The sequence below is a fragment of the Canis lupus genome, chromosome 14, assembly GCF_048164855.1.
Source record: "Canis lupus baileyi chromosome 14, mCanLup2.hap1, whole genome shotgun sequence".
NCBI classification, from domain to species: domain Eukaryota; kingdom Metazoa; phylum Chordata; class Mammalia; order Carnivora; family Canidae; genus Canis; species Canis lupus.
Window position 1 is genome coordinate 11,934,237 of NC_132851.1, and position 13,349 is coordinate 11,947,585.

Here is a 13,349-nt window from a genome sequence, read left to right on the forward strand (position 1 = left end):
AAAGAGTTTTTCAATGAAAGGAGAAAGGTAAAAACGTTCAAGTCTAAGAAAAAGTTGGTGGCTGTGGTGCATTAGAAGAACTGGAGTAGGTCTGATTTGTCTGTGGTGGAAGGAGCCAGGAAGGGTAAGCTTCCTGGAGATGAAAATTGAGAGTAGGCAGGTGCTAAATCATGGGAAACAAAAAGAAGCTCTTTTCTTCATAAGCTAAAAGTACTGTGGATATTTTCCTAAGGAAAAGAGTAGATCTTCAGAGATTTACCCTAACAAATGCAAATGTGCAGGAAATTCTTTAATCCTTTGACTGATCCATTTGGTGTCACCAGCTGTCATACTTTTCTCTATCCTACAGGGTAGGTGGTCTTCTCTGCTTGGCACAAGCTTGTCTTGAGGTGCAACTGAACTTCCCTGGCCTCTTGGCATCCATCCTCAGCATGCATTACCATCCATGCCATTGCCTCCAGTAGTCAGGCACAGGTCTCAACTAGGCACATCCATCTCCAAAAAAATGAGACCTAGATCCTTGTCAGTGGAACCATCCAGCTAATGAAGCTTAAGTTTCAAGGCCTTTAACTTTTGCAGGTCATAGGAGGGACTTTTAACTTTCAAGACCTTGGGAGAAACGTCCATTTAATAATGTGACCCAATCATTGTTACTATACAAGTTGCAAAAGTAAGACTTGTCCTCATTCTTTTTATTAAAGACAGCCTCCAAACTATATAAATCTTAGATTCAGAAAATCTGGATCTGCCTTATCTCTGTCCAGCATCTTTTTCATTACCACCGCCCCCCCCCCCCCGCCCCCCACACACACCCTCACCCCTCTGGGCTCTCTTACTTGTAAACCTGGGTACTGGGTGAAGTTCTTACTTTATTCCTTTAGGGGTCATCACTCATTACCCCCAGGAGGTTTGTGTCCAAGGATTGACCCAATGTATCTGTCACATACTGTTCTGGAATTCTACTGGCTAGGCAGACCTCTGTTCTATAAGGATTCTTCCCTTATAGAAAGGTAAGCCTGTGGAAAGGCTTTCTGGAGTGGAAGGAGGTGATCAACTCTCTTTGTTGAAATAGGAAGCATAGGTTTGTGGTGTAATGAAACCTCACATAATGTTTTCTATGTGGTCATAGGTTACTTTCCTTCATTGGCCCTGTACTTTCTAGTACTCAGAGAGTCAGGGCTTTTAACTGGACATAGTCAATTATTTTAGGAGTTGTAGTTGTTTCCATGGTACATACATAGACTCTCAGAAATTCCTGGTAAGCCTTTATATGTCACGGGGTCATACAAGACCATGTAGCCACTCAGATGTCCAAAGAAACTATCTTATCTCCTATATGTGATCTAAATTTCTTCATCCACAACCTCTTCCATCCGCTTATCCCCTTTAAGCAGTTTTATATTGTTAGATTTAGCCATCTAGGTATAATATAGTCTAAGAACATGGAGATAGGAGCAGTCAGAGGAACAGGCAAATAGCACATTTCTCAGACATATTCTAGGATAGAGTTTCCAGTCTCAAGGAAAGGCCTACAACTCGGCATAGAAGAATTTCACAGCAAAATATTGGGAAGTGGCAAGGACGATGTGCATGTAGTACTATTCTGGCTCTCCACAGCCTTCACATGGTGTCTAGATATCTAGGAGTTCTCAGATGCTGTAGAAAGGGATTAAGGACTTTGGTTTCTTGAGGTGGCTGTCACCAGAAATGGACACCTTCACATGTCAGGCAGTCAGAGAAAACCTGTTAACAGTGCAGGCAGATTAGACCTGCCACATTGCACCCAAACCAGTGAGGACAAGTTGTAGTAGTAGTCTGTGGATATGAAGCACCTTCGGGCTGCTACAAGGTCACACAAGCCCTCACACTTGGGAAGCCATCTGGAGAAGAGTATATGGAAGGAGGGCGGGGAAGGGGGTGAAGGAGAGAAAGAAATCTGAAAGTAAGCATTTATCCAGAGGGTCTGAGTCCACCAATAATAGACACCTGTTAAACTGACAGGACTGAAATTTCCTAAGACCATGATTATGTGAGATCATCTGCCTCCTTCTTCCTGAGCACACTGAGCATTATGGTTTAGCCTTGACAGAGGAAATGCAATGCTCATAGTCCTCAAAGCAGGATTCTGGGTATAGCAGGTGCTGGGTAACTGTTGTCAGGAACCATTGTCAAGGCTTACTGTACTTCAAAAATATCTTGGATATTGTTGGTTTTTATTTTTTTTATTATTTTCTATTTTTTAAAGATTTTATTTATTTACTCATGAGAGACACAGAGAGAGAGAGGCAGAGGGAGAAGCAGGCTAACTACAAGAAGCCTGATGCAGGCTCAATCCCAGAACCCCAGGGTCACGCTCTGAGTCAAACGCAAACACTCAACCACTGAGCTACCCAGGTGCCCCTACAGTTGTTTTTTAAAAGATCACTCAGACTACAATGTATGGAATGGCGTGGAGGAAGGACAGAATGGATACAAGAAAACCAGTTTAAAAGCTGTTTTAGTAAATGATGGCTTTGACTAGGATTTCAACAGTAGGGACAAACAGATCTAGAAACTGGTAATTGATTTTTATGGTGTAGGGGAGAGAAGAAGTAGAAAAAGGCATCAAGCAAAATTATGAGGCTCTGACTAATGAGTATGGTAGATAGGGGTGCCACTTTTTAGGTAGTGAGCCCTGTGGGGCCAGAAGGTATAAGAGGGCCTGCCAAGCTAGACAAAGACAATAGAAACTGCCTGTAGCATTAAAATTAACCTTGAAAACCATCAATGCCTACAGCAAGCAGCAATTTGTGAGTAATGTAGTGTTAACTTCAGAACTTACTAATATACAACATTGTGTAAATTCAATGATACTAATTATCCTTACACTCCAAAAGTAAAACTCTATTTTTTAAAAAGTGGTATGTGGTGATAGACTTGCATGATAGTGCTTCATGTCTCAATAAAAAATGGCATGGGAAAGTATTAAATTAATATTTTCCCACTATGCTTTCATTCACTTTTCTTGTATCTATTTTATCCACCTTTGGTTTTTCTTTAATTGCAGCTTAAAAACATATTCTGCTGAGTTCTCCATTTTCCTAATCTCATTCATATGACTTTGTCATATTCAGCTCATATGTGGTGAAAAAGCTACAGGATTCCAGTATGTGGATGGAGCCATGCAAAAGAAACTAAAGTGAAAAACTCTCATAATCCTATATTCTTATAACCCATACATCATATTACTGTTTCCCCATAGGTCAGATGCAGTTATCTGAACTTCAAAAAATTGCTAGTTCTCTTGGACAAGCTGTAATTTTAGGAAGAACAAGTAGTATCATTGGATTTAATATCTCTTCCATGTCTATTACCAGTCCTATCCCCAGCACAAGTGATTCTGCCTGGATTAAGGTAAGAAAAGGTCACCAGAAAAATTCATCTTAGCTATTTTTAAAACATTGCTGCTTATTTCTTATTTTAACTCTTTATAGTTCAATACAATAATTTAGAAGGCAAAAAAAAATAATTTAGAAGGCAATGTTGGCTATTTTTTTAATGTTATAACTGAAATGATAAAGTAGTTGAAAAAGGAGCATATCTTCTTTAAAAAGTATTTATTGGTATAAAATGTGCTATGCTGTGATTATTTAGAACAGTGCTTCACAAATTTGATCCAGAGGAAATACTGTAATAAATTAACTTCACATATTGAACATATTTTTACACTTATTATTACATATTACACTTAGCCTCGCTAAGAAGAATTTTCTACTGACTGTAATTTATCATGTGAAAACCACTTCATCACTCATGACCAATTCTTTACAGGTGACTGCCCAGCCAGTTGAAAGGTTTGCATTTCCTGTTCATCATGTGGCCTCTGTGTCCTCGCTGTCAGTGATCACTCAGCCAGTGGCAGCACCACCGGGACAGGCATTTTCTCAGCAGCCTTCAATAAAGGCAGTAGATTCCGATGTAAGTCATGGCTCAAAGCTTTAGTTGAGAAAAGAAGCTAAGCTATAAATTTTGGAGAGTGATCCAACTTTAAGAATCCTGGTCCATGGGCAACCTGAGGATTACACTGCCCCTTAAAAGCTGAACTAATACCTATGACTATAATCTTTTCATGTTTTAAAAAATGTTCCTTTCCAGTGGACTTGTCCCAGTGCTCACCTGTATTTGTCAAGTCTTTGGGTAGGGAAAGGAGCTTCTGCAGATTTTGAATTTGCAATGAGGCATTTTAAAAAATAAAGTTGTGCACATCTTAAAAAAGAACCAGGGGAACAAGACAAATAAAATTCTCCACTACTTTTTCCTTCAGGGTAATTGTGTATCAGTTGGGATTACTTCACTGACTTTGAAGGCCATACTAAAGGACTCCAATAATAACCAAATCAGTGGTCTTAGTGGAAACACAACAATTCCATTTAGCAGCTGTTGGGCCAACTATACAGACCTTACTCTACTTAGAACAGGTGAGTGTACTATTTTGGATCTTCACATATATCTGTGATAGGGACAATTATAGTTGAACAAAGTGTTCTATAACATTTTGGTTGATAAATTATAGAAACTAGAACACCTTAGGGGAACCTGGGTGGTGCAAATCAGTTAAGCATCTACCTCTTGGTTTTGGTTCAGGTCATGATCTCATGGTTGTGAAATGGAGCCCTGGGGCTCAGCACAGAATCTACTTGAGATTCTCCCTCTCCCTCTGACCCTTCCGCTTGTGTTCTCTCTAAAATAAATAAGTAAATCTTAAAAAAAAAAAAAAGGAACACTATATTTTGCTTCAGAAAACATGCCAGATAACATCTAGCTTACAAAAATATATTTAATATACAAAACCAAGTAGGAATTTAAAAAAAGGAACTAAAACAAGCAATTAAGGAGATTAAATAAGTAATCTGAAGCTATGAACCAAAATTATATCATAACTCATATTTTTTATCCATTTGTGTACTTTTCTAACTTTTTACTATGCATTTACATTTATAATAAAAACAGTTAATATTTAGATTTTCAAATTAAAGAAGAAGGACACGATAGACTTTTATAGATTTAATAGCCCATGCAAGAGTTCAGAGTTGGACTGAAGAGTGGATTGTAGGCTTTCTGAAAGCCAGTGCAAATGAGAAAACATAAGCATTATCATGATTCCACAGTGCCCATCAGGTAAACAAACCAGTTGTGGAGAATTATAAATTGCTCTGAGGTCAGAACAAATGTCTCCTCTGAGTTCTCATACCCAATAAATCTGTATGAAGTGATATCTTCAACATTAAATAGTCATATCTTCATTGTGATATTTCTTTTTTAAAAAATATTTTACTTTATTTGAGAGTGAGCAAGAGAGAGAGAGCATGAGTGAGGGGAGGAGCAGAGGGAGAGGGAGAAGCAGACTCCCCACTGAGCAGGGAGCCTAACGTGGGGCTCAATCCCAGGGCTCTGAGATCATGACCTGAGCCTAAGGCAGACACTTAACCAACAGAGCCACCCCGGCACCCCCATTGTGATGTTTCTTATATTATCTTCATATAGGTTGATGGCATAACGTCAGTTGGTAAAAACCTTTCTACTGAGCCCAAAACAGATAGGTTGTAGAGTATCTATTGGTGATAGATTGCAAAGTATCTAAAAGAGAAAAATGGATAAACCGCTTATTCCTGAGACAGGCTTGCATTAATCTATTTACCATTAATCTGGGCCCACTTAAGACCTTTATAGGATCTAACTTCTGAAAAGTTATATTGGTACACCCCACTTCTTACCACTGTTATCTCACACATATATACATACTAAAGGTCAGAATAAAAGTAAAAATAAAGAGTAAAATAAGTAAAGGGAATTTTAACAATAGTCTGCTTTTTTCATATTAACTAAATATCAAAAACTAGAATCATTCCTCCAAATGTTTTTTCCTTATTTCTTGTTTCTTCTTGCTTTGAGGATGCCTTAAACCAGAGACGTTTGGTCTGCCTGCTAGGCAGCAGTATCTCAACCTAGTGTTTGATGGGACTCAAATGTCAATGAGTCTAACACTGTGCTCCTAGATAATACCTAGAGTGTCCTATATACTGGCTGGTTAAGGGCAGAGCCCAATTCTTTAAGAGTCAGCCTAAATGATAGTAGAATGGGGACTATTTTCTGGGAAATGAGGTACTTAACAGGAACCCCAGGTGAGGAGAAAGTTGCCACTTCCCCATGAAAATGGACCCAAAAGTTGCCCAGCGGCAAAACCTCAACCTAGAGACATGTTCTGCAAACTACCACTTCCAAATAGCAAAATAACCAGGATCACTGGAGTGCTGAAGCAATAGTATAGGTTTTTGTGTTTTATTGTGATAATAAAATAGCATTCTTTTATGGAGTAAATTTTCCTTCATAGTGAAAGCTTCCCTTGGAGAATCTATCTGACCTGCTTATGGAGAACCACCATTGCTTGCTTGCCTCCTGTCTTACTTTCTGACTTTCATCAAGTGTAGGGTCTCAGTTCCCTGGTTATGTATAGTAAGGAAGACCAAATATAGTCATCTTTCTTCATTAGCTTTAGATCAGTTAGCCAGGTTGTAGATTAACCACTATAAAATTGTAATAACAATAAAGCACCTGAGAAAAAATTTTAAAAACATAATTTTTTAATAACTCCTTCTAATAGGTAACCACCACATTTACTGCATGTAGGAAATCCCCTTGCCGATTAGACTGGAGCCTGATGGTGTGGTCTCACACCCTCTTCTATTTATAACTCTATAAAAGGCAAATCAAGGGCCACCCAGTTAGGGGAGGTATGGGTTGTGGTTTCTAACACAGAAAATGGGGATGTGAGAATGAGGTAAGAAAAGAGTAGAAGAAAAAGAAAGTGGTAAACAGCTGAGGCTGCATCTTTGAGCAACCTGGATAAAAATAGTATTACTACCGGATAATCACATTTTGTGATTTTGGTAAATCACATATTTACCTAGCAACCTAGATGATTTACAGTTCTTGTTTCTGTTCTATTGCTGCCCCCAAATCTAATGACTCAAAAAACAGCCATTTCACTTGCTCACAGTAGTACAGTAGTGTGGGCCAGGAATTTGGGCAGGGATGGCTCCTCTCTGCTCAGTGATATCTGGATTTTCAGCTGGTATAGCTTGATTGAAGTCATATCACCAAGATTTTGATTCTGGATTTTAGCTGGGTTCTTCCATTCTCCTGCATGGGGTGGCATATCCACAAGGCCCTCTTGGGCTTTTTCATAGTTCTGCAGGAGAAAACAACAACAACAAAACCAACCTAAATTCTTTTTTTTTTTTTAATTTTTATTTATTTATGATAGTCACACACACAGAGAGAGAGAGAGGCAGAGACACAGGCAGAGGGAGAAGCAGGCTCCATGCACCGGGAGCCCGACATGGGACTTGATCCCGGATCTCCAGGATCGCGCCCTGGGCCAAAGGCAGGCGCCAAACCACTGCGCCACCCAGGGATCCCCCAACCTAAATTCTTTATACAGAAAAATCATTAAGAAAAAAATAAACCTGCTGCAAAAAAAAAAGGAAAAAGGAAACTTAAATGTGCCATTGTCATGGATTATAATGGTGGCAGAAAATTCTATAGAACAATGACCTTCCATCTTGAAAGTTATAGAATGTATTGCTATTGTTTGTGAAAGCACAATGCAGTTCAAGATCTAATTCTATTCTCTGAGAAAGAAAGGAAGGAAGGAAGGGAGGGAAAGAAAGAAAACAAATGATTTTTTTTAAAGGTTACAGAAAGAGAGAGGAATGAAAACTTTAGGTTGTGACAAGCATTGCAAACTCTGTGTGGTAACCACTATTAATGACAGCACTAATCCTAGAAGAAATTATGTCAAGGAAAAATATATTGTTTATCTCATGTTCAAAACTGTGGGAAGACTTAACATATGGATTAAAAAGTATTTGGATGAGCTTTTTATGTTTCATACTCTAAAAATATAGAACAAGTTTCCTCATCTTGTCTACCTGGGGAAAGAAGAAAGAAAGGGTCACAATCATGCAACACAAAAATAGCATCTGACTAAAAGGAAATATGGAAAGTAGTAAAATTGCTGAATCAAAGTGGAGAGTATATGGGTGATTGTTGTACAATTCTTTTAACTCTTCTGTATGTTTGAAATTTGAAGTTCTATCCCCATCTCCCCCAGCTAAGGCTGAGACTTCTCTGATCCTAGGTCAAGTATCCAGGGATGGAACAGAGGTTCAGCATCTTCATTTCCTTTCCTTACTGCCCCTCATTTCAAGCGACCTTTCTCTAGTCCTGGGCACTAAGAAGGCATCCCTAAGAAGCAAATACTGATACTACAGAAATAAAATCTACCCAGACTCCACTTGCCTGTAGTTGATGGGCAAATGAAACTCTGAGACCTTTATACTTGTTTATACTTAAACCAATCTGTTTGGCTCAATTTATAAAAATACTTCATTAGGAATTATATGGTATTTTTAAGTTAATGAAAACCCAATTGGAACTGTGTAAAAACAAATCATAAAGGGAAGTGATATTCCCTGATGGTTTTTCTCCCTAGGAAAAAATTATAAGATTGAATTTATACTGGATGATATTGTCCGGGTAGAATCTGCGACCCTAAGCCTACCAGCACAGTCTATCTCTAGTGGCAGTGGCACCAGTGGTGGTGGAGGCAGCAGTGACAGCAACAGCAACAGCAAAGCACCAACTGTGGGCACAGCTGCCCAGATAATGATTATAGCGATTATCTGTCTGATGGGAAAAGTGCTGCTCTCAGAAATATTCATGGCCACAGTTTTGAATTTGAACATAAATCCAGGTAAGCATAGTTCATCGTTATGTAATGTATGTCTGTGCATACTGAGCTTCCAGTAAATGTTTACTGCATAGAGACTGAAGGCATAACCACTACGCATGGCACCTCCTGGGAACCCAGAGACATGGCTGTGGTCCTTGAGAAAGTAATAGCTTCAATGGTAGAGATAAGATGACTTTACAGGAAATGTGGCTCACATTACACAGTGGCACATGAGAATGTGGGCAATGGGAAGCTAATGTTGGACTCTTTTTCAGTTACAAGCAGGCAGAAGTTCAGCTCAACTGTTTCAGCAAAATTCCGAAGCAGTATCATTGACCTAGCTTGAGTCACATGTCTCATCTTGGGCCAATCACTAGGGCCATCAGATACTGTGTTCTAGCTAACCTGGCCTGGCTCACACGGACTGAAGTGCTAGGAATGTGGAGATGTGGTTCCACAGAGGGAAAGCAAAGTGCTAGTACCAGACACAGACAGTGACTATTGGGGAGGCTCAGAGGAAAAAGTGATCCTTGTGGGCTACCATGATTGGGATAATGGTTGGTGTCACCCCTCCAGGAGCACTTTACACACAGGATTATTTAAAAAATGAATAAAATGTGGAATTGGAGGGAAAGGTACTTCAAAACAGGGACATGATAGGAGCAAAGCAAAAAGTGGGAGTGAAAAAACACATCTTCAACTATCCATGTTCAGCATGGAATTCCTCATCATCACCTTCCAAAGGGGCTTGTCTTCTTGGCACCCCATCAGAGTTAATGCCAACATCATCTTTCTCATCGCTCAGGCTGATCTTTCTTAGACTTGTCTCTTGCCTTCAAGCTCCATGTCCCTTGGAGGGGCCCTGGGGCATCCATCTCTATCCATAATGTCATGTCTCCATTCTTCCTTTAAAATCTTGCTGCTCCACATAAAACTCTTTCCTTTTTTACTTACTTGGCACACAGTAGCCTCCTAAATTCCCTGCTTCTGAACTCCTCACTTTCAGCCTGTCTTCCACATTGCAGTCATATTTATCTTCCTAAAGCACAGGGTCACATAGTAATATGTCCTGTCAAATCCTCAAAGATTCCTTACTACGTGCAAATTACAGTCAACCCCAAAGTCCTTGGAACCAGACTTGAAGACTGCCTCCTATGCCAAGTCATTCATAGAAAAGATTCTTGCTATACCACATATTCCCTCCATCTGGGCTTTCCTCTACTCACCAGATCTGCTTCTCATGGCATGCTGCCCAGTCTTGCTCAAAATCTACCTCCTCTATCAGGGTTCCTTTCTTCCTTCCCACTCTGTAATACATTTAATTCTCCCTTTCCTTGTTCTCCCATTCTAGTTTGTTTATACCATTATTATAACCTTTCCAGTGGTGTACATTTATTAAACTTAGACATATTCAAATCTATCTCCCTTATAAATTGTGAGCACTCAGAAGATAAGTACTACAAGCCATATTTATTATAGGTGCTGAATATGTGCTTTAATTGACTTTAGTTTTTAAAAGAAGGATAAGGCCTCCCTGCTACTTAGGGGGAAATGCTGAGTTAGGGATATTATAAGCAAATTGTAAAAAGCTTTGATTGGCAGATACTAATCAGTTTGCACTTGATCTAATGGGAGGAATGATGGAGAGTTTCTGATAGATTAATGAAATGAAAGCAGTACATAAATACGGATACGATTTAAGAAGTTGAAAACAGTTCTGGAGATCAGTTGCACAGCAGTGTGAACATATTGCTACTGAGCTGTCCACTTTAAAAATGATTAAAATTTCACATTCTATGGACTTCACCCGGATTAAAAATAAAATAAAATAATTAGTATTGATTTATATAGAAATGATACAGATCTCCAAATCTCAAAAGATGATAAATATTCTAAGTTATAAGATACCTAGGTAGATTCTTTTATTTGTGTAAAAATCAAAATTCAAAGAAGGATGGAATAATTTGAGGTAGGGTAATAATTTAAAAGGATACTGAAGAATTTTGAGGAATAAAAGCCAAGACTAGATTTTAAATTTAAATATAGGCAGGGTCAGGATGAAGGGACACACTTCTAGGAGTGGCCGAACAAGTGGAGATTGGGGTTTCAAGAACAATGATCCAACAGAAATAATCCTTTCTTTCCTCTTAATGGCAGAAGTTAATTAGGATCCAACTGTCAAGGGAGAAGTGTGGTTTGCAGACTTCAGTCCTGGCCTCTTATAGCTGAATATGGAAGGGTAGGTTTGGAGCTCAGGGACCATAGGTAAATGACCAGGACACAAGTGATTGTATTTTTATACAAGTTTTCTTATCTTCAGAATTCTAATAAAAGTAAAACCAGTTGTCCATTTAAAAATAGCATGACAGATATTGTTTAAATTTGTTTCTTTTCAGAAGTATTAAAATATAAAGTATAAGTACTGCTCAGCATATCTTTGTGCTTTTTGTATTTCCTTGTTAAATGCATTGTTTTCTAATTGTCTTCACTGACTTTCAGCCTTCTTGTTCCTGACAGCTTTGGGATGTTATAAAATTCAGAAAATTCTGTTTTCAAATTATTAGTAAATGATATTATTCCTGGTGTTTTCTTTGGGGCTTTTTTTTCCCAGGTAGAAAAGTTAACCAACATCTTCTCCTTGGCTACTAAATAATCAATCATTCTTTAATTAAAACAAAAGGTGATTTAAACACCATTATCCTAATCCATTTGGGCTGCTGTAACAAAATACCACAGATTGAGTGGCTTATTGACAACAGAAATTTATTTCTCACAGTGCTGAAGGCTGGAAGTCTGAGATCAGGGTGCCACTACCGTCAGGTGAGGACCCACTTCCCGGCTACAGACTGCGTCCTCACAGTGTGGAAGGGCCTAGAGAGTGCTCTGTTCTTTATAAGAGCACTAAATCTCATCATGATAGCTCCACCCTCAGGACCTAAGCACCTCCCAAAGGCCCCACCTCCAAATACCATCTCATTGGGCATTAGGTTTACAACATAGGAATTTGGGGGGAATGCATTCAGACCATGCTAACTATTAATGAAATCCAATGCTGGGATTTTATAACTTTGCATTCTGAATTAGTATTTTATTTATAAGACAGTCACAAAATTCCACTAAATGGCAACTTGAATGTGAAAAATACAAAGTTTAAGCACCACTATTCTCTCTCCCCAGTTCTACAAAAAGAGTACATTGCTGATTCTAACATACACTGGTAAACTTCGAAATACTAATTTTTAAATACTACTTTGCAAAAAAAAAAAAAAAAATACTACTTTGCCTGATTAACCATACCATGAAATATTAGAACCGTTAAATGAATGAAACATATTTTAAACCACACTGCTGTTATTACTACTTAAAAAAAATATATTGTTTTCACTTTTCAGGATGCAACTAAACTGCTGTCCTGAAGGAAGGCTGAAAATAGAAATGCAAGAGCTGCTTTTTATGAGCTATTTTGTTGTAGAAGAAAAAGTCTATAGAATTTTCAAGAAAATACGCTGATCATATTTTTGTAATATATAAAATGTACTAATTAGCTTTTACCATAAAAATCAGATTTCTTCAAAATATAAATTTCTTTTGATTCCTTATATTTGTATGTTCTTATTTCATTACAAAAAAACTTTAAAAAGTCTTTGATTTAGAAGCAGATATACCACCTCCAAGTTGCTGTACCTACAAATATTAGAACTCTTTATATTATTGAAAGAGCTTGTCTAGTTTTGACTTACCCATCCTTAAATCAGATTGGAAGCATTTTGAATTTTTCTATGTACTAGGGGATCTGACTTCCTCTATCCATTCATAAAACTCTGATTTTCAATGATTTAAGTCATTCTAATTTCCAAGGATTTTGGAGAAATTAGATTCTTTAAAAAATATTTACTTATTCATGAGAGACACAGAGAAAGAGGCAGAGACACTAGCAGAGGGAGAAGCAGGCTCATGCAGGGAGCCCGATGCAGTACTCGATCCCAGGATCCCGGGATCACGACCTGCATCCAAGGCAGACACTCAACCAGTGAGCCACCCAGGTGTCCCAGAAATTAGATTATTTTAGACCTTTTTCAGATTAATTTTCTGATTTTCAGATCCATAGTAATCCCATAAATTCTAGATTGTCCCAGATTTCTGGGCCTGCCAAACCTGGCCACTATTCTAAGAAAAGTTTTTGTTGTTGCTGCTGGAATAAACTTTTGGTACAAGTCCAAACGTTCTCAGCTTACCAGCCTTCCCACTCAAATTGCCTCTATTAGGAGTGTGACTTCCCTTGACCCCATGAAAATACTTATTTTCAAGAGGATACTAAGGGAATGCAAAATAAGGGAATAAAATGAGGGAATGCAAGAAAAGATCACAATTAATGTAGATAAATTAACTGAAGCTCTCATACTATAAAAATTGCATTTTACTCAGAAAATTCTAAAGGAAATGTTTAATTTTGAGAAAGAACTCTCAATAAAGGCATTGTAGTCACGTCCAGGGCAAGAAGAGCTGGTATTCAGGATCCAGAAGTAACACTGAGAAAGCATTGGAAATAGCTGAGAAAATTCAACAAAGCCCAGAC

The 13,349-nt window shown here is 38.2% G+C and overlaps 1 protein-coding gene across 3 annotated transcripts in view; it reads left to right on the top strand.

Annotated features, from left to right (window-relative positions):
• The window catches only part of PKHD1L1 (PKHD1 like 1), a 147,717-nt gene extending 135,345 nt beyond the window's left edge, over positions 1-12,372 (top strand). For 2 of the 3 annotated variants that reach the window (XM_072774258.1, XM_072774261.1), the window contains 6 exons: positions 3,242-3,393; positions 3,811-3,957; positions 4,304-4,457; positions 8,534-8,794; positions 11,550-11,593; positions 12,166-12,372. In XM_072774258.1, the coding sequence (XP_072630359.1) occupies positions 3,242-3,393; positions 3,811-3,957; positions 4,304-4,457; positions 8,534-8,794; positions 11,550-11,593; positions 12,166-12,189 (782 nt within the window). In that variant the 3' untranslated portion in view covers positions 12,190-12,372. The remainder of the gene's footprint in view (positions 1-3,241; positions 3,394-3,810; positions 3,958-4,303; positions 4,458-8,533; positions 8,795-11,549; positions 11,594-12,165) is intronic. The other variant, XM_072774260.1, reaches the window with a different exon arrangement.
• The last annotated feature ends 977 nt before the right edge of the window (positions 12,373-13,349 follow it).